The sequence below is a fragment of the Pristiophorus japonicus genome, chromosome 1, assembly GCF_044704955.1.
Source record: "Pristiophorus japonicus isolate sPriJap1 chromosome 1, sPriJap1.hap1, whole genome shotgun sequence".
NCBI lineage: Eukaryota > Metazoa > Chordata > Chondrichthyes > Pristiophoridae > Pristiophorus > Pristiophorus japonicus.
This window is the reverse complement of record NC_091977.1, coordinates 230,980,387-230,999,024: the sequence shown is the minus strand read 5'-3', so window position 1 is coordinate 230,999,024 and position 18,638 is coordinate 230,980,387. Positions and strand designations below refer to the sequence as shown.

Below are 18,638 nucleotides of genomic sequence, written 5' to 3'. Positions count from 1 at the left end.
TATGTAGAGTGGGATTGGAGTCACATGTAGTCCAGACCGGGTCGGGCTGGCATATTCCCTTCCCTGAAGGAGATTACTGAACCAGTTGGTTTCTAATGACAATATGGCAACTTTCGTGGCCACTTTATCTAATGCCAGTTCACAAATCACCAAATTTAATAATGCAATGCAATTGGTGGAATTTGAACTCCCAATCTCTGAATTATTAGTCCTGTAACACAACTGCCAGTCTATTGTACACATGTAATATCAGAAGCAAATTATTTTTCTTGAATTAGTCAATGGCATGAAGGGATCAATTAGTTCCTTTGAAAGGATATTCTTTTATATTAAACAGCAAGGAATGAAAAATACATTCACTGTCGCTGCACAACTTGTGCTAGTTGTTGGGATGGGAATTCAAATGCATGTGACAATGAATTAATTAATTAGAGCAAGTGCACTACCATAAATACTGTATTCTAAATTTTGTTATTTAATAAAGCCCACAACTTTTCTTCAAAATGGGTTAACAATGAACTGAAAAGTTACTTCTTATTGAGTTTCTGTAGTGATTCCTGAACCTTTTTTAATATCATGTGAAAATTAATGTCATGTAAAAACTCCTTTACTCAGAGAGTGGTGAGAATGTGGAACTCGCTATCACAGGGAATGGTTGAGGCGAATAGTATAGATGCATTCAAGGGAAGCTAGATAAACGCATGAAGGAATAGAAGGATATGTTGATGAAGAGGCATGGGAGGAGGCTCGTGTGGAGCATAAATACCAGGACGGACCAGTTGGACCGAATGGCCTATTCTGTGCTGAAAATCGTATGTAATTCCATGTAGAAATAACTTAACTTGTTTGTTTTTCATCTTTCAGATCCAATAAGTTGTAACGACCCTGGGAGACCTGCTCATGGATTGGCTCGGGGCAATGTGCACTTTGTTGGTGGTCAAGTGACTTTCGCGTGTGAGGATGGATATCAATTGAATGGTACAGAGAGTGTCACATGTTTAGAGGATGGGCGGTGGAGTGACCCCGTGCCTCACTGCCAAGGTGTGTAACCGGAGCCACAATTTACTGAATATGAAGGCATTGGAGAAGGTGCAAAAAAGAATTACAAGGATGATAGCAGAACTGGGAGGGTACAACTATCAGGAAAGACTGAACAGGCTGGGACTCTTTTCTCTAGAAAAGAAAAGGCTGAATCTTGATCTGATCGAGGACTTTATAAATATGAAGGGGTTCGAAGGGGTAATTGTAGAGAAGACCACTTGTGGAGGAGACCAAAACTATGACCCATAAATATAAGATAGTCACTAATAATTCCAATAAGAAATTCAGGAGAAACGTCTTTACCCAGAGAGTGGTTAGAATGTGGAACTCACTACCACAGGGAGTGGTTAAGGCAAATAGCATATATGCATTTAAGGGGAAGCTAGACAAATACACAGGAGAAAAAAGGGAATAAAAGGATATGTCGAGATGAAGTAGGGTGGGAGGAGGCTCATGTGGAGCATAAACACTGACATAGACCAGTTGGGCCGAATGGCCTTGCTCTATGCTGTAAATTCCATGTAGGTCTATGAATAGAGAGAAGAACAGAGCACATAGTTTATTCTATTAGTAAGGAAAACACGACAACAAAGGGGCTGAATTTCCTGTCTGCTAACTGCAGTGTGGAAATGGACGAATAAAAAGTTTTGGAGTTTATGTTGAAAGCATTAGATGACTGCCCATTTTCCTCACGATTTTTTGTTTCCCAAGGCCATTAATGAGGATGTCATAGAGCACACCATAGCTGCATTGTCAAGTTTTCTTCCAAGGCAGACCCGGGGTTGGTGAGGCTGTTGTTTTCATCATTTGGTGCAACTTTTGTCTAAAAGGTTAAGAAATGGCAGTAAATCGACAGGGATTTGTTACTGGCATTCACATTTTCCGGGTCAGTTCATTTACATCATTAGTAACAAACCCATCAGGCACGTGCAAAGAGCATGCTTGCAGTGGGAGCAGAACATTTCAAAGAGCTGGGGCAGGCAGGTTTAAGCCGAATGGTCCCCTTCTATGCTGTAAGATTCCGATAGTCTCAACTGGCTTCTTTCCAGGGAGATACTGTAAGAGATTGTGATATTTTACAAACGGACTCACGATAGGGTGTGTGTACACAGAATAGGAAGGATGTGGCTTCTTTCAATGGCTCTAAGCAGACAAGCCAACATGTATATTCATAGCACCTGGGGCTAGTCGCAGAAGTGAAACTTGCAGATGTTTTATTTTCAAAAAATAAAACTCTTTTTGCCTTCCAAAGTTTGCAGCATCACCCAGATATTATGTAAAATGCTAAACACAACAGCCCCAAAACCAATGTGGTTGAATAAAAGTTTAAGAAAAACAGCCTGAATGGGAGCAGTTCGAAAGATTTACATGTATACAAAATCTGGGAGGTATGCAAACATCAATTGAAGAGCATCAAAATGAGGTTATGGTGGAAAACACACTCTATGTATGTATTGGAGCTCTTTGGTGTCAGCCATGGCTTAGTGAGTAGCACTCTTGCTTCTGAGTCAGAAGCATGGGTTCAAGTCCCACTCCAGAGCCTTGAGCACAGACTCTAGGCTCACACTCCCAGTGCAGTGCTGAGGGAGTGTTCCCCTTGCTCTTTCCCCTTACCCCTGCAAATTTATCCTTTCCACATATATATCCAACTCCCTTTTGAAAGTTACTATTGACTTTGCTTCCACCACCTTTTCAGACAATGCATTTCAGATCATAACAACATAGTGGAGGAGATTGTTCCACACCATTAGGGGTTGACATCATCATCATCATGGGCAGTCCCTTGGGGTCGAGGATGACTTGTTTCCACGCTAAAAATGAGTACTCAGGTAACTGATAAACTCACTTTAAATGGTGGAAGATGCCTTTGCGTGAATTGTTTAAACGTAGGGTGGCCGTTGCACACCAGCCACCACATGGGCTTGACGGAGCAAGGTCTTGTTCCAGTGGCAAGGGGATCAAAGACGATTGGAGACCAGGCTCTGCTGCATGAGTCAATACATACACACAAACTCAAACATACTCCTACTGTCCTCCTTCCTCCTTCCCACAGGACCTCTCTCTACGTGGAATTCATAATACGCAATGTGAGCCTCACGTCCTCACAGCCTCGCTATTGGCTCGTGCTGTGCCTTCCCTTGGTCTTGTCCACACTGCTCCACCTCTGGATTCCAACCTTTCTGCTCCTCCATGCCTCGTTCATCCTCTCCTCTCCACTTCTGATCTCTGGACCTCGCCCGTCCCGACCTCCGGACCTCATCAGTCCCTCCCTCCGCTCCAGGCTGCTTCCAACCTCCACTCCTCCCCGATTCTGATCTCCGCTCCACGCTTCTTCCAACCTTCACTCCTCCCCGATTCCGACCTCCGCTCCTCGCCGCTTCCGTAACTGCAGTTTTGTGTCAAATCGGGTTTAACATGTGCCAGGAGTGTTCTTTGGACACTTTTGACCCGTTCTGAAGTTGATTTGATTGTTTAGAGAGGGTGGGCCCGCCGACCAGTGCTCTCTAAAGATTTCAGCGTAACCCTGGGAGAGGAGATGTGTACATGCTCAGAGCTTTGTCTTGGGCAATGGTAGCATAGTTTCAAACAGGTAGTATGAACAGGGAATAAAAACAGAAAATGCTGTAAATACTCAGCTGGTCAGGCTGCATCTGTGGAGAGAGAAGCAGATTTAACGTTTCAGGTCGATGAACTTTCGTCAGATCTGAATCGTTACCTCTGTTTTTCTCTCCATAGCTGCCTGACCTGCTGAGTATTTCCAGATCTAAAATTGTTAAACTCACTACTGAGGCTGGAAGGCTTTAAAGCGCATAATGGAAAGATGAGATGCTGTTCCTCGAGATTGCATTAGAAACATAAAAACATAGAAAATAGGAGCAGTAGTAGGCCATTCGGCCCTTCGAGTCTGCACCACTTATCCTCCATCTCTACACCGCTTTCTCCCCATACCGCTTGATGCCTTTTGTGTCTAGAAATCTATCTATCTCCTTCTTAAATATATTCAGTGACTTGGCCTCCACAGCCTTCTGTGGTAGAGAATTCCACAGGTTCACCACCCTCTGAGTGAAGAAGTTTCTCCTCATCTCAGTCTTAACTTTCCTACCTTTATGTCTTTATGTTTTTCCTACCAAAGTGGAACAGTTTTTCTTTTATTCATTCGTGGGATGTGGGCGTCGCTGACACGGCCTAGGTGGTGGTGCGCTGCCTTCTTGAACAACAACAACTTTTATTTATATAGCGCCTTTAAAATAGTAAAACGTCCCAAGGTGCTTCACATCAGTGTTACAGACAAAACAGATAAATTTGACACCGAGCCACATAAGAAGAAATTACGGCAGATGACCAAAAGCTTGGTTAAAGGTTGTTTAACCAGGAGCCAAAGTAGATCAGCGAGCACAGGGGTGATGGGTGATCGTAACTTGGACAGGGGCTGCCGAGTTTTGAATAATCCCAAGTTTAGGTAGTGTACAATGTGGGAGGCCAGCCAGGAGTGCATTGGAGTAGTCAAATCTAGAGGTAACAAAGGCATGGACGAGGGTTTTAGCAGCAGAAGAGCTGGGGCAGGGACGATGGCAGGCAATGTTATGGAGGTGGAAATAGGCGGTTTCAGTTATGCAACGGATATGTGGCCGGAAGCTCATTTCAGGGTCAAATATGGCGCCTAGGTTGCGAACAGTTTGGTTTAGCTTCAGATAGATGCTTGGGAGAGTGATGGAGTCCGAGTGGTGAAGATATTTCCACAGTGCTATTAGGGAGGGAGTTCCAGGATTTTGACCTAGTGACTGTCATGTATGTATGCTTGGGTTTACTAGCCACCAGGTGGTGCCACTGTTGGAGGTCATTGGGCTGTGCGCACGTGTGTGCGGCCCAGGTATAAAAGGCCAGCCATCTTGTAATGTAATCACTTTGGGTCCAAATAAAGTAGAGCCAGGTTTGTACCTGTTCGGAGTTGACAGTATTCAGTCTATTGAGTTATTACATACACAACAGCGACGATGAAGGAACGGCGATATATTTCCAAGTCAGGATGGTGTGTGACTTGGGGGGAGAACTTGGAGATGGAGGGAGTAGGAGGCCGAGGACAGAGAGGTCAGAGTGGGAGTGGAGAAGTATAGTGGCAAGCGACCAGTAAATTAGGGTCACGCTTGTGGACTGAACGGAGGTGTTCAGTAAAGCGATATCCCAGTCTATAAAGAGGGTCTCATCTGCTTGAAACTGATCCCGTAGCTATGGCCCTGAGCATAGCTTTAGTATAAATGCAGCAACATACAGTAGTGAAGTCATCAGCTGTGCAGCGAAAATAAATTCCTAAATTAAACATACGCTGGAAAAATATAACAGCTACTGTTACCAATCAACTAGGCATATTTAGGGGTGTTGCCTGTTTATAGTTTGGTCCCAACTAGGGATGGTTCCTGGGTGGTAGGAGGGGGAAAATTGGTCTTCAAACCCTCCCCATTTGCCTTCCGTAGAAGTCAATAGAAGTCAGTGAGGCGGCGTGTCAGAGGAACGCAGATTTGCCATCACTCATTTTGCTCTTTCAAGGAAGTCCAATTTCGCCCCCAGTTTGTTATTCTGTTTCCTGCATACACGCTAGAGTTTTAGCATTATCATTTTTATATTATTGCTTGTTTACGGCAATTTGATCTTTTTTTCCTAGCTCGATCCTGTGAGGCGCTTGGTGTTCCAGAAAATGGTACAACTGAAGGCAATAACTTCACCTATGGTATGAAGGTGGTGTACAGGTACAAAAATGTCTTTCATAGGGGTTTTTCTACTTCCGTTGGTCCTTCCCCCCACCCACCCACCCACCTTAGTAAAACTGAAGAAAATGGGGATGAGTGGGAAATCTCTCCACTGGCTGGAGTCATACTTGGCACAAATGAAGATGGTTGTGGTTGTTGGAGGCTAATCATCTCACTGCAGGAGTTCCTCAGGGAACTGTCCTAGGCCCAACCATCTTCAGCTGCTTCATCAATGACCTTCCTTCTATCATGAGTTCAGACGTAGCACAAATACCAGCGAATTCTGTTTAGTGCTCACTTAGATACTTCTGCATTAAATCGGGAGCCTTAATGAGGCTCATGCAGGAAATGGGTGCAAGCACTTCAGCTCACTAATGCAAGAGTGGGGAACTGCTGCCAGAAAGAAATTGATGTATGACCTTCTCTCCCAACTCCTTCCTCCTCTGTACCAGTTGCATGCCTGCTCTCCTGGCTCATAGGACTGGACGATTTGATCATTTTGTCTCCTTAAGAGGCCCACTCAGGCTCCTTAAGGTTACTGTAACTGCAGTGGAACCTATTAATTGTATGAACTCCCCTCCTTCCCCCAGCCCGCATGATTAAGTTTATGTCATAACAAAATATTTTTTTTCTCACTAATTTTCGCCCCTCCCAGGCAGAAATCGATGGCCCCTTGCTGGGGTCTGGTTCCGCAGGGGTTGTGTGCTCAAGTGCCTCGCCCAAGTGGCCATTATTCACTTATGAACCTTGATATTGAATGTCATAGACTGTTCAACTCTGGGGGCATCATAGCCGAGCTCAATCTTGCCACCTGATGCCCACATACATGCAATTCTACTGGGATCAGTGTATGCGGAACTGTGGTAACCCGAGCCAACCTCTACCCTGCAAACCCAAACCAATTAAGTTAATGGTAGCACCTCCTCATTGCCTCAGCTGAAATCAGACCTGGGACCATCTTATCCATGGGGCTCGGCCTCAGTCAGCCATTGAATACTCTTTATTCATCTTACGTCATATCTGAAGCCATGTCAGTCTTGATCCACTCTTGATTTTGTTTGGCTGCAAATAACAAAATCTGGTGTACCCCATGACATCTCATTAACATAAATTAATTATTCATATTCTAGGTACGAGCACACAATCTCTCTTCTCTTCCTCAATGGTTTTGTTTAAACTTGTCCATATTTCGGCCCCCAATTTGTTTTTGATTTTTGCACATTAAAGTGTAATGAAGAAAATAAAAACTTCACTTTTCAAGGAAGTAACTCATGTTGATATTTTTCTGGCACTGCTAGATCATGTTGTAATACACATACTTATCCATTCTTAAGTATTTCAATAACTTTAAGACACATGCTTTAAATGTCAACTTTGTTCTCAAACTGTACATTATCTCAGTTGTAAAGTTACCATATAGCGTGTAGCTCGCTACCACAGGGAGCGGTTGAGGCGAATAGCAAAGATGCATTTAAGGGGAAGCTAGATAAACACAATCGGGGGGAAAGGAATAGAAGGATATGTCAATAGGGTGGGATGAAGAGGGGTGGGAGGAGGTTTGTATGGAGCATAAACACCGGCATAGACCAGTTGGGCTGAATGGCCTTTTCTGTGCTGTACATTCTATGTAATTCTGTATAACGTTTGCCAAAGATTCTTTTTTGGATCCTTTCCGACAGAAGGAATAAATGCTACTTTTCTTCCTTTTTATAGTTGCAAGAAGGGATATGTGTTGTCTGGAGCAGCAGAAATCTCTTGTTTAGCAAATGGTAGTTGGAGTCATGAAACACCTACTTGTGAACCTCTGATGTGCCCTACTCCACAGAATACCGACAGTGGTAGATACGACTTGAATGGGATGACATACCGCTCCACAGTTTTGTACACCTGCAACAGTGGCTATCAGTAAGTTAACCCTTATAGTGAACTGTAACTTTGCTCATTACCATGGAGTTGTTGAAGTGTCCCTATCTCCGTGAGCTCCACCAGCCGTACAACCCGCTGAGATCTCTGCGCTCCTCCAATTCTTGCCGCTTGCGCATCCTATATTTTCATCGCTCCATCATTGGCGGCCGTGCCTTCAGCTGCCAAGGCTGTAAGCTCTGGAATTCCCTCAATAAACCTCTCTGTCTCTCTACCTCTCTCTCCTCCTTTAAGACCTTCCTTAAAACCTACTTCCTTGACCAAGCTTTTGGTCACCTGCCCAAATTTATGTTGCTCGGTGTCACATTTTGTCTGCTAACATTCTTGTGAAGCACCTTGGGACGTCTTACTACGTTAATGGCACTATATAAATGCAAGTTGCTGTTGCTGTTGTTGTGTCCTCCACCCTTGAGTATGCCTGCTGATGGAACACTTCTCCGAATGTAAATCATTCTTTGTGGTTCTGCTTTCAGTACTTTCATTGTAACTAGCAGAGATGGCTGGAGGTAATCCAACATCATGAACCATTCGTCATCCACAGCAATCAGAAAAAAGAACAACGATCTCTTACATTTCCTTTCATTCAAACAAAAGAAAAATTTGACTAGATTTCAACCTTTAGAACTCGTGCAGATTAAATATTATAATAAGTGGTACAGAGATGGAGAGACCTGGAGGTGTATGTATGCAAATCTTTGAGGGTGGCAACAAGTTGATGAGCCTGTTTAAAACAAAAACATACAAGATCCTTGGTTTTATAAATAGAGACATAGGGGCCGAAATTCAGACCCGCCCGAAACTTGGCGCCTGAAATGTTTTCACAGCCACATCGGATGAGGTCGCCTCTTTAGCGAAATTCAGCTCTTTGTCGTTTTTTTTGAATCGGACCAGAAGTTGGTCATGATGGGAGCGGAAGAGGGGCGGTAAGCAGCAGATCGCCAACAAGAGGGACTAAAGTGGAGGCGGGGCAGAGTCACCGCCTTTGTCCGTCATCAGCGGAGCGGGTGATGGCATCATGATGTGTGTGCGTCACCACGTCCCTCCCCTTCACTTAAAGGGGAGCGCTGCTGCGAGCTCAGCGATCATTTTCGTTAGGTCCACTGGGCCATCAAGGAGGATTCCGGGCAGGCCAGCGACCTGGCACCCAAGAGGGTGGCCCAGTCAAACTGCGGGCATATTTGGCCAGCCAATCTGGAAGTCGGCCGGCAAAAATAATTAAATGGCGGCCGCGGCAGTGGGCCCTCGCCTTTAATGGCTGGCGCACAACCAAGTCTCACACATGGACAACAAGGTGCACTGATGGAAAAAGCTGTCTGGGCACCGCTCGATGGAATGAGGATTTTTGAAGCTGAATTTCATTGGAGGTGCGGGAGATTGGCGGTGCGCCCTTTGATGATGCACTTAGGACCGGTCGGCAGCAGCGGGGCAGAAGTGGGAACCACCGGAAAACCCACCACGGTGAATTTCACTAGCGGCGGCCATTTGACCACAAATCAGCGGCCACTGGATTTCTGCCGCTTGGCCGCCGCATTCTGGCGGTAAGAGGCCTTTTTGGGATGCAGAATTTTGGCCCCATAGAATACACAATCAAGAGTTACACATGCTAAAGTTTATAAATCACTGGTTGGGCCTCAGCTGGAGTATTATGTCCCATTCGGGACACCACAAATAAGGAAAGATGTCAAGGCCTTAGGGTGTGCAGAGGAGATTTACTAGAATGGTACCAGGGATGAGGGATAGTTACATGGAGAGACTAGAGAAGCTGGGTATGTTCTCCTTAGAGCAAAGAAGGTTAAGGAAAGATTCAGTAGAGGTGATCAAAATTCTGAGGAGTTTTGATAGAGTAAATAAAGAGAAACTATTTCCCCTGCCAGGAGGGTCAGTAACCAGAGGGGGAGTAATTGTCAAAAGAACCAGAGGGGGAGTAAGGAGATTTTTTGTTATGCAGCGAGTTGTTATGATCTGGAATGCACTGCCTGAATGGATGGTGAGAACAAATTCAATAATAACTTTCAAAAGGCAATTGGATATATACTTGAAAAGGAAATATTTGCAGGGATATACGGGAAGAGCAAGGGAGTGGGATTAATTGCGCAGCTCTTTCAAAAAGGCAGCACAGGCATGATGAGCTGATTGGCCTCCTTCTGTGCTGTATCTTGCTATGATCAAGCTGCACTTGTGGACTTGCAAAATTTCCACTTGTGCAATGTTAATTAAAGCAGCGAGATGCCAGGAAAGTGTGTAGCAAAGGTGAATTAGAACATAAGAATATAAGAAATAGGAGCAGGAGTAGGCCATTTGGCCCCTCGAGCCTGATCCGCTTTTTAATAAGATCATGGCTGATCTGATCATGGACTCAGCTCCACTTCCCTGCCCACTCCCCATTACCCTTTATTACCTTATTGCTCAAAAATCTGTCTTTCGCCACCTTAAATATATTCAATGACCCAGCCTCCACAGCTCTCTGGGGCAGAGAATTCCATAGATTTACAACCCTCTGAGAGAAGAAATTCCTCCTCATCTCAGTTTTAAATGGGCGGCCCTTATTCTGAAACTATACCCCCTAGTTCTATATTCCCCACGAGGAAAAACATCCTTTCTGCATCTACCATGTTAAAGCCCCCTCAGAATCTTATACATTACAATAAGATCACCTCTCATTCTTCTAAGCTCCAATGAGTATAGGCCCAACCTGCTCAACCTTTCTTCATAAGACTACCCCTTCATCTCAGGAATCAACCTCGTGAACCTTTTCTGAACTGCCTCCAATGCAAATATATCCCTCCTTAAATAAGGAGACCAAAACTGTATGCAGTACTCCCGGTGTGGTCTCACAAAGGCTCTGTATAGTTATAGCAGGACTTCTCTGCTTTTATACTCTATCCCCCTTGCAATAAAGGCCAACATTCCATTTGCCTTCCTGATTACTTGCTGTGCCTGCATACTAACTTTTTGTGTTTCATGCACAAGGACCCCCAGGTCCCTCTGTACTGCAGCACTTGGCAATTTTTCTCCATTTAAATTATAATTTGCTTTTCTATTTTTTCTGTCAAAGTCGATAACCTCACTTTTTCCCACATTATACTCCATCTGCCAAATTTCTGCCCACTCGCTCAGCCAGTCTATATCTCTTTGCAGACTTTTTGTGCCCTCCTCACAATTTGCTTTCCCATCCAGCTTTGTATCATCAGCAAACTTGGCTACATTACACTCGGTCCCTTCATCCAAGTTATTAATACAGATTGTAAATAGTTGAGGGCCCAGCACCGATCCCTGCGGCACCCCACTAGTCACTGTTTGCCAACCTGAAAATGACCCATTTATCCTGACTCAGTTTTCTCTTAGCTAGCCAATCCTCTATCCATGCTAATATATTACCCTCAACCCTGTGAACTTTTATCTTGTACAGAAACCTTTTATGTGGCACCTTATCGAATGCCTTCTCGAAATCCAAATACACCACATCCACTAGTTCCCTCTTATCCACCCTGCTCGTTACATCCTCTAAGAACTCCAGCAAATTTTTCAAACATGATTTCTCTTTCATAAAACCATGCTGACTCTGCTTAATTGACCATGATAAAACCACTAACATCTGGGTGGGTGATTCTGCAATCCAAAAGAGGGAGGGCATCTCAGGAAATCTGGCTTTCCATCCGTTAATTTTAATGAATGGAAAATAACACATTCTCGAGATACACTGAGGCAGCAGATCTCCAAATATCACTTGCAGAGTACTAGAGCAGCGCTGAGCACTGACCTGTACTTAAATCTGAGTATTTATCACCCGGCATTGGCCGGGGAATTCCTTGGATACGCTCGGAATTTCCGCCGCAATTCCGGGTAAAATAACACTCGTGCTGCGTGGAATTCCTTGGCCATTGTGTGAGCAATGAGACTTCTTTCTGACATAGAAACATAGAAAATAGGTGCAGGAGTAGGCCATTCGGCCCTTCGAGCCTGCACCGCTATTCAATGAGTTCATGGCTGAACATGCAACTTCAGTACCCCATTCCTGCTTTCTCGCCATACCCCTTGATCCCCCTAGTAGTAAGGACTACATCTAACTCCTTTTTGAATATATTTAGTGAATTGGCCTCAACAACTTTCTGTGGTAGAGAATTCCACAGGTTCACCACTCTCTGGATGAAGAAGTTTCTCCTCATCTCGGTCCTAAATGGCTTACCCCTTATCCTTAGACTGTAACCCCTGGTCTGGACTTCCCCAACATTGGGAACATTCTTCCTGCATCTAACCTGTCTAAACCCGGCAGAATTTTAAACGTTTCTATGAGATCCCCTCTCATTCTTCTGAACTCCAGTGAATACAAAACCCAATTGATCCAGTCTTTCTTGATATGTCAGTCCCGCCATCCCGGGAATCAGTCTGGTGAACCTTCGCTGGACTCCCTCAATAGCAAGAATGTGCTTCCTCAAGTTAGGAAACCAAAACTGTACACAATACTCCAGGTGTGGCCTCACCAGGGCCCTGTACAACTGTAGTAACACCTCCCTGCCCCTGTACTCAAATCCCCTCGCTATGAAGGCCAACATGCCATTTGCTTTCTTAACCACAGTGACTGATGTACCATGACACCCAGGTCTCGTTGCACCTCCCCTTTTCCTAATCTGTCACCATTCAGATAATAGTCTGTCTCTCTGTTTTTACAACCAAAGTGGATAACCTCACATTTATCCATATTATACTTCATCTGCCATGCATTTGCCCACTCACCTAACCTATCCAAGTCACTCTGCAGCCTCATAGCATCCTCCTCGCAGCTCACACTGCCACCCAACTTAGTGTCATCCGATTGGAGATACTACATTTAATCCCCTCGTCTAAAGCATTAATGTACAATGTAAACAGCGGGGCCACAGCACAGAACCTTGCGGTACCCCACTAGTCACTGCCTGCCATTCTGAAAAGTACCCATTTACTCCTACTCTTTGCTTCCTGTCTGACAACCAGTTCTCAATCCACGTCAGCACACTACCCCCAATCCCATGTGCTTTAACTTTGCACATTAATCTCTTGTGTGGGACCTTGTCGAAAGCCTTCTGAAAGTCCAAATACACCACATCAACTGGTTCCCCCTTGTCCACTCTACTGGAAACATCCTCAAAAAATTCCAGAAGATTTGTCAAGCATGATTTCCCTTTCACAAATCCATGCTGACTTGGACCTATCATGTCACCTCTTTCCAAATGCGCTGCTATGACATCCTTAATAATTGATTCCATAATTTTACCCACTACCGATGTCAGGCTGACCGGTCTATAATTCCCTGTTTTCTCTCTCCCTCCTTTTTTAAAAAGTGGGGTTACATTGGCTACCTTCCACTCCATAGGAACTGATCCAGAGTCTATGGAATGTTGGAAAATGACTGTCAATGCATCCGCTATTTCCAAGGCCACCTCCTTAAGTACTCTGGGATGCAGTCCATCAGGCCCTGGGGATTTATCGGCCTTCAATCCCATCAATTTCCCCATCACAATTTCCCGACTAATAAGGATTTCCCTTAGTTCCTCCTTCTTACTAGACCCTCTGACCCCTTTTATATCCGGAAGGTTGTTTGTGTCCTCCTTAGTGAATACTGAACCAAAGTACTTGTTCAATTGGTCTGCTATTTCTTTGTTCCCTGTTATGACTTCCCTTGATTCTGACTGCAGGGGACCTACGTTTGTCTTTAATAACTTTTTTCTCTTCACATATCTATAGAAACTTTTGCAGTCCATTTTAATGTTCCCTGCAAGCTTCCGCTCGTACTCTATTTTCCCTGCCCTAATCAAACCTTTTGTCCTCCTCTGCTGAGTTCTAAATTTCTCCCAGTCCCCGGGTTCGCTGCTATTTCTGGTCAATTTGTATGCCACTTCCTTGGCTTTAAAGAACCAGAGTGGTAAAACATTGGGAGTAATAATAATAACTTTTATTTATATGAATGGAACATTTGTCTGTGTTTTGACCTCCATTGTTGGCAGCAGGTAAAACCAAATCATGTACAGTGAGGCCATATAGGAACATAGAACAGGAGGAGGCCATTGAGCCCCTCAAGCCTGTTCTGTTATTCAGTGAGATCATGGCTGAACTTTGAACTAACTCCATATACCCGCCTTTGCCCCATATCCCTTAACAAAAATATATCAATCTCAGATTTAAAATTAGCAACAAACCCAGCATCAACTGTCATTTGCAGAAGAGAATTCCAAACTTCTACCACCCTTTGTATGTAGAAGTGTTTCCTAACTTCATTCCTGAAAAATCTGGTTCTAACTTTTCGGCTATGCTCCCTAATCCTAGACTCCCCAAGTAGTGGAAATAGTTTCTCTCTATCTACCCTATTAGTTCCCCTTAACATCTTAAAAACTTTGATCAAATCACCCCTTAACCTTCTAAATTCCAGGGGATACAACCTTAGTTTGTGTAATCTCTCCACGAAATTTAACCCTTGGAGTCCGGGTATCATTCTGGTAAATCTGCACTCCCTCCATGGCTAATATATTGTGACCTAACTAAGGTGTGGTGCCCAGAACTGAACATAGTGCTCCAGGTGTGGGTCTTACTCGGGCTTTGTAAGGCTGGCAGGCACCAGATCACAAAATAGAAAATATAGGACTGATTTTAACTTTCAGCGATGGCGGTAAACAGACGTTAGCGGATTGGCCATTACACAATCCACCACCATTTTCCTTTTCATTGACTCCCATTGAAGTTAAAGTTAGCCCTTAAATCTCCGTATTCTCCCTCAACTATATGCCTTAACTTCAGCTGCTGAACAGTATCCCCACTACACCAGTGAATAATTTCATTCGCCATTCCAGTTATCATTGTGATGTCTATGAGCGTCAATGGCTGTATGATGCGGACCTATAATGCAGAGCTCATCCAAAACTCTGCTGCCCGTATCCTAACTCGCACCAATTCCCATTCACCCTTCACTTACATTGGCTCGCAGTCAGGCAATGTCTCATCCTTGTTTTCAAAACCCTTCACCTCCTCACCCCTCCATATCCCTGTAACCTCCATCAGCCCTGCAACCCTCGCGATCTCTTCACACCTCCAATTCTGTCCACTTGCGCATTCGTGATTTTAATCATACCACCATTGCTGGCTGTGCCTTCAGCTGCCTATGCCCTAAGCTCTGGCATTCCCTCCCTAAACCTTTCAACCTCTCTCTCCTCCTATAAGGCGCTCCTTAAATCCTCCCTCTTTGACCAAGCTTTTGGTCACCTCTCTTATTACCTCTTTTTTGTGGCTTGGTGTCAAATGTTGTCTGATAACGCTCCTGTGAAGCGCCTTGGGACATTTGACTACATTAAAGGTGCTACATAAATGCAAGTTATTGTATAAATGTGTAGACCTGCTATGTCGTGCTTGCAGCTCCTTTTAACCTCTTTTAATTCACTGAAGGTTGCGGGGATTGTCAACGTTAACCTGCAACAGCACCGGCCAATGGAATGGCACAGTGCCAGTGTGTGAGATCATATCATGTGGGCCTCCACCAGCGCTTCCCAATGCTGACATCATCGGAAACAACTTCACCTTTGGAAGCTCCATTTTCTACGGCTGCAAGGAAGGGTAGGAGCATCACTTTTTAATGTATGTTAAAAGAATGATCATGTTCTGTAACAGAAGGGTTGGGAGTTAGGAACATAGGAACAGGAGTAGGCCTCTCAGCCTCTCAAACCTGTTCAGCTATTCATTTAGATCGTGGCTGATCTGTACCTGAACACTATTTGCTTGTCCTGTTACCATCTCCTTTTGCCTTACATCATCATCACTTTTGTCTCTTAATCTCTTCTTCCTTCTATCCTATCACAGACCTTCCCTTTTGTTCTTTCCTCCCCTCCCCCTTTCCCTGCTCCTACATTTGCTTAAAAACCTGTTACATCTCTAACTTTTTCCACTTCCGACGAAGGGCCATCGACCTGAAACGTTAACTCTGTTTCTCTCTCCACAGATGCTGCCTGACCTGCTGAGTATTTCAGGATTTTCTGTTTTTAGTTCAGATTCTAGCATCCACAGTATTTTGCTTTTCCATTTACCCACCTTGGCTCCATATACCTTGATACCATTACCGAACAAAAATCTAATGATCTCAGTCTTGAAAGCTCCAATTATCTCCCAGAATCCACAGCCTTTTGGGGCAGAGTGTTCCAGATTTCAACTACCCTTTGTGTGAAAAAGTGCTTCTAAATTTAGCTTCTAAATGGCCTAGTTCTAATTATGCCCCTTGTCCTGAATTCCTTCACTAGAGGAAATAGTTTCTCTCTATCTACCCTATCAAATCCTTTTTAACATTGTAAATACCGCGATGCCCGGTATAATGTGGGAAAAAGTGAGGTTATCCACTTTGGCAGAAAAAATAGAAAAGCAAATTATAATTTAAATGCAGAAAAATTGCAAAGTGCTGCAGTACAGAGGGACCTGGGGGTCCTTGTGCATGAAACACTAAAAGTTAGTATGCAGGTACAACATCAGGAAGGCAAATGGAATGTTGGCCTTTATTGCAAGGGGGATAGACTATAAAAGCAGAGAAGTCCTGCCACAACTGTACAGGGTATTGGTGAGGCCACACCTGGAGTCCTGCATACAGTTTTGGTCTTCGTATTTAAGGAAGGATGTACTTGCATTGGTGGCTGTTCAGAGAAAGGTCACTAGGTTGATTCCAGCGATGAAGGGGTTGATTTATGAGGATAGGTTGAGTAGGTTGGGCCTATACACACTGAAGTTCAGAAGAATGAGAGGTGATCTTATCAAAACATATAAGATAATGAGGGGGCTCAACAAGGTGGATGCAGAGAGGATATTTCCACTCAGGGGAAACTAAAACTAGGGGACATAGTCTCAGAACAAGGGGCCGCCCATTTAAAACTGAGATGAGGAGGAATTTCTTCTCTCAGAGGGTTGTAAATCTATGGAATTCTCTGCCCTAGAGAGCTGTGAAGGCTGGGTCATTGAATCTATTTAAGGTAGCGATAGTCAGGTTTTTGAGCGATAAGGGAATAAAGAGTTATAGGGAGCAGACAGGGAAGTGGAGCCGAGTCCATGATCAGATCAGCCATGATCTTATTGAATGGCGGAGCAGGCTCGAGGGGTTAGGTGGCCTACTCCTGTTTCTATTTCTTATGTTCGTATGTTCTTAACAGGGGTAGCATTATTACAATAATCAACAAGAAGATTCCTTCTGTGTAGCTCTGCTCTGACCTGCAGCTTTATTTAAAGGACATGCAAAAATGCAACACCTAAAGCTCTAATTGGAGGAGGTTGTGGCAACATGGTTTAGCCCCACTTCCGGCTTCCTCATATATCGTACTGCACATGCGCGACTAGATCGAGCGCTCATGCGCAAAAAGGGGCGAGGCCCACTTCGCACATGCATAGAAGGATACAAAATTGTTCATGCAGATAATCACTTGGTTATTTAAACTGCAGTCAGTTTACAAACTGTAACCCCTCACTATTAAGAGGGGGATTCGAAGGGCTTAACTACACAGACGATAGTTGAACATTAACGAAGTGTTGTTTACTTATGTTTGTTCTTGTACTTAGCAACACTTTAAAGAGGTGAGAACTATTGAGCAACCACAGCTGCTCCTGCCCAAAATAAACAGAGTACTTAAGGCACTATAACCGACAACTTTGAAATTGATGTTCGTGCAAATGGATAATGAAAGAAAGAACTTGCATTATTATAGCACCTTTCTGTAACCTCAGGATGTCCTAAAGTCCTTTACAGCCAATGACAATTTTTGAGGTGTAGTCACTATTGTAATGCAGGAAATGCAGTAACCAAATTGTGCACAGCAAGATCCCACAAACGGCAATGCAATAATGACCCGATAGTCTCTTTTAGTGACGTTGGTTGAGGGAAAAATATTGGCCAGGACACCGGGGATAAATCCCCTGCTCTTTTTCAAAATAGTGCCATGGGATCTTTTGCTTCCACCTGAGAGAACAGATGGAGACTCGGTTTAACATCTCATCTGAAAGATAGCACCACCGACAGTGCAGTACTCCCTCAGTACTGCACTGGAGTGTCAGCCTAGATTTTGTGCTCAAGTCTCTGGAGTGGGATTTGAACCGACAACCTTCTGACTCAGAGGCAAGACTATTATCCACTGAGCCACAGCTGACAGCTGTTATAAGTTGATCTTTGCTTTTTTTTAAATTTTTCGTAGCCAATCTTTCCAATTCTTTGTCAGATCACAAACGCCAGAGGTCACCTTGCACACATCAAGGTTGCTTTTTTTGGCCAATATAAGTGACTGCCTGTTTTAAATGTGGAATTATCAGTGGTGAAGTCTGTGTAGAAACATAGAAAATAGATGCAGGAGTAGGCCATTCGGTCCTTCGAGCCTACACCACCATTCAATATGATCATGGCTGATCATGCAACTTTAGTATCCCATTCCTGCTTTCTCTCCATACTCCTTGATCCCTTTAGCCGTAAGGGCCTCTCTAACTCCCTTTTGAATATATCTAACGAATTGGCCTCAACTAGTTTCTGTGGTAGAGAATTCCACAGGTTCACAATTCTCTGAGTGAAGAAGTTTCTCCTCATCTCGGTCCTAAATGGCTTACCCTTTATCCTTAGACTGTGACCTCTGGTTCTGCACTTCCCCAACATCGGGAACATTCTTCCTGCATCTAACCTGTCCAAACCCATCAGAATTTTATATGTTTCAATGAAATCCCCTCTCATTCTTCTAAATTCCAGTGAATATAAGCCTAGTCGATCCAGCTTTTCTTCATATGTCTGTCCTGCCATCCCGGGAATTAATCTGGTGAACCTTCGCTGCACTCCCTCAATAGCTAGAATGTCCTTCCTCAGATTAGGAGACCAAAACTGTACAAAATATTCAAGGTGTGGCCTCACCAAGACCCTGTACAATTGCAGTAAGACCTCCCTGCCCCTATACTCAAATC

General features: G+C 44.1%; 1 protein-coding gene across 1 annotated transcript in view; it reads left to right on the top strand.

Annotated features, from left to right (window-relative positions):
* svep1 (sushi, von Willebrand factor type A, EGF and pentraxin domain containing 1) overlaps positions 1 to 18,638 on the top strand; it is a 420,503-nt gene that overhangs the window by 269,870 nt on the left and 131,995 nt on the right. The window contains exons 33-36 of the mRNA XM_070887865.1: positions 865 to 1,041; positions 5,702 to 5,786; positions 7,500 to 7,691; positions 15,120 to 15,287. Coding sequence (XP_070743966.1) covers positions 865 to 1,041; positions 5,702 to 5,786; positions 7,500 to 7,691; positions 15,120 to 15,287 — 622 coding nt within the window. The remainder of the gene's footprint in view (positions 1 to 864; positions 1,042 to 5,701; positions 5,787 to 7,499; positions 7,692 to 15,119; positions 15,288 to 18,638) is intronic.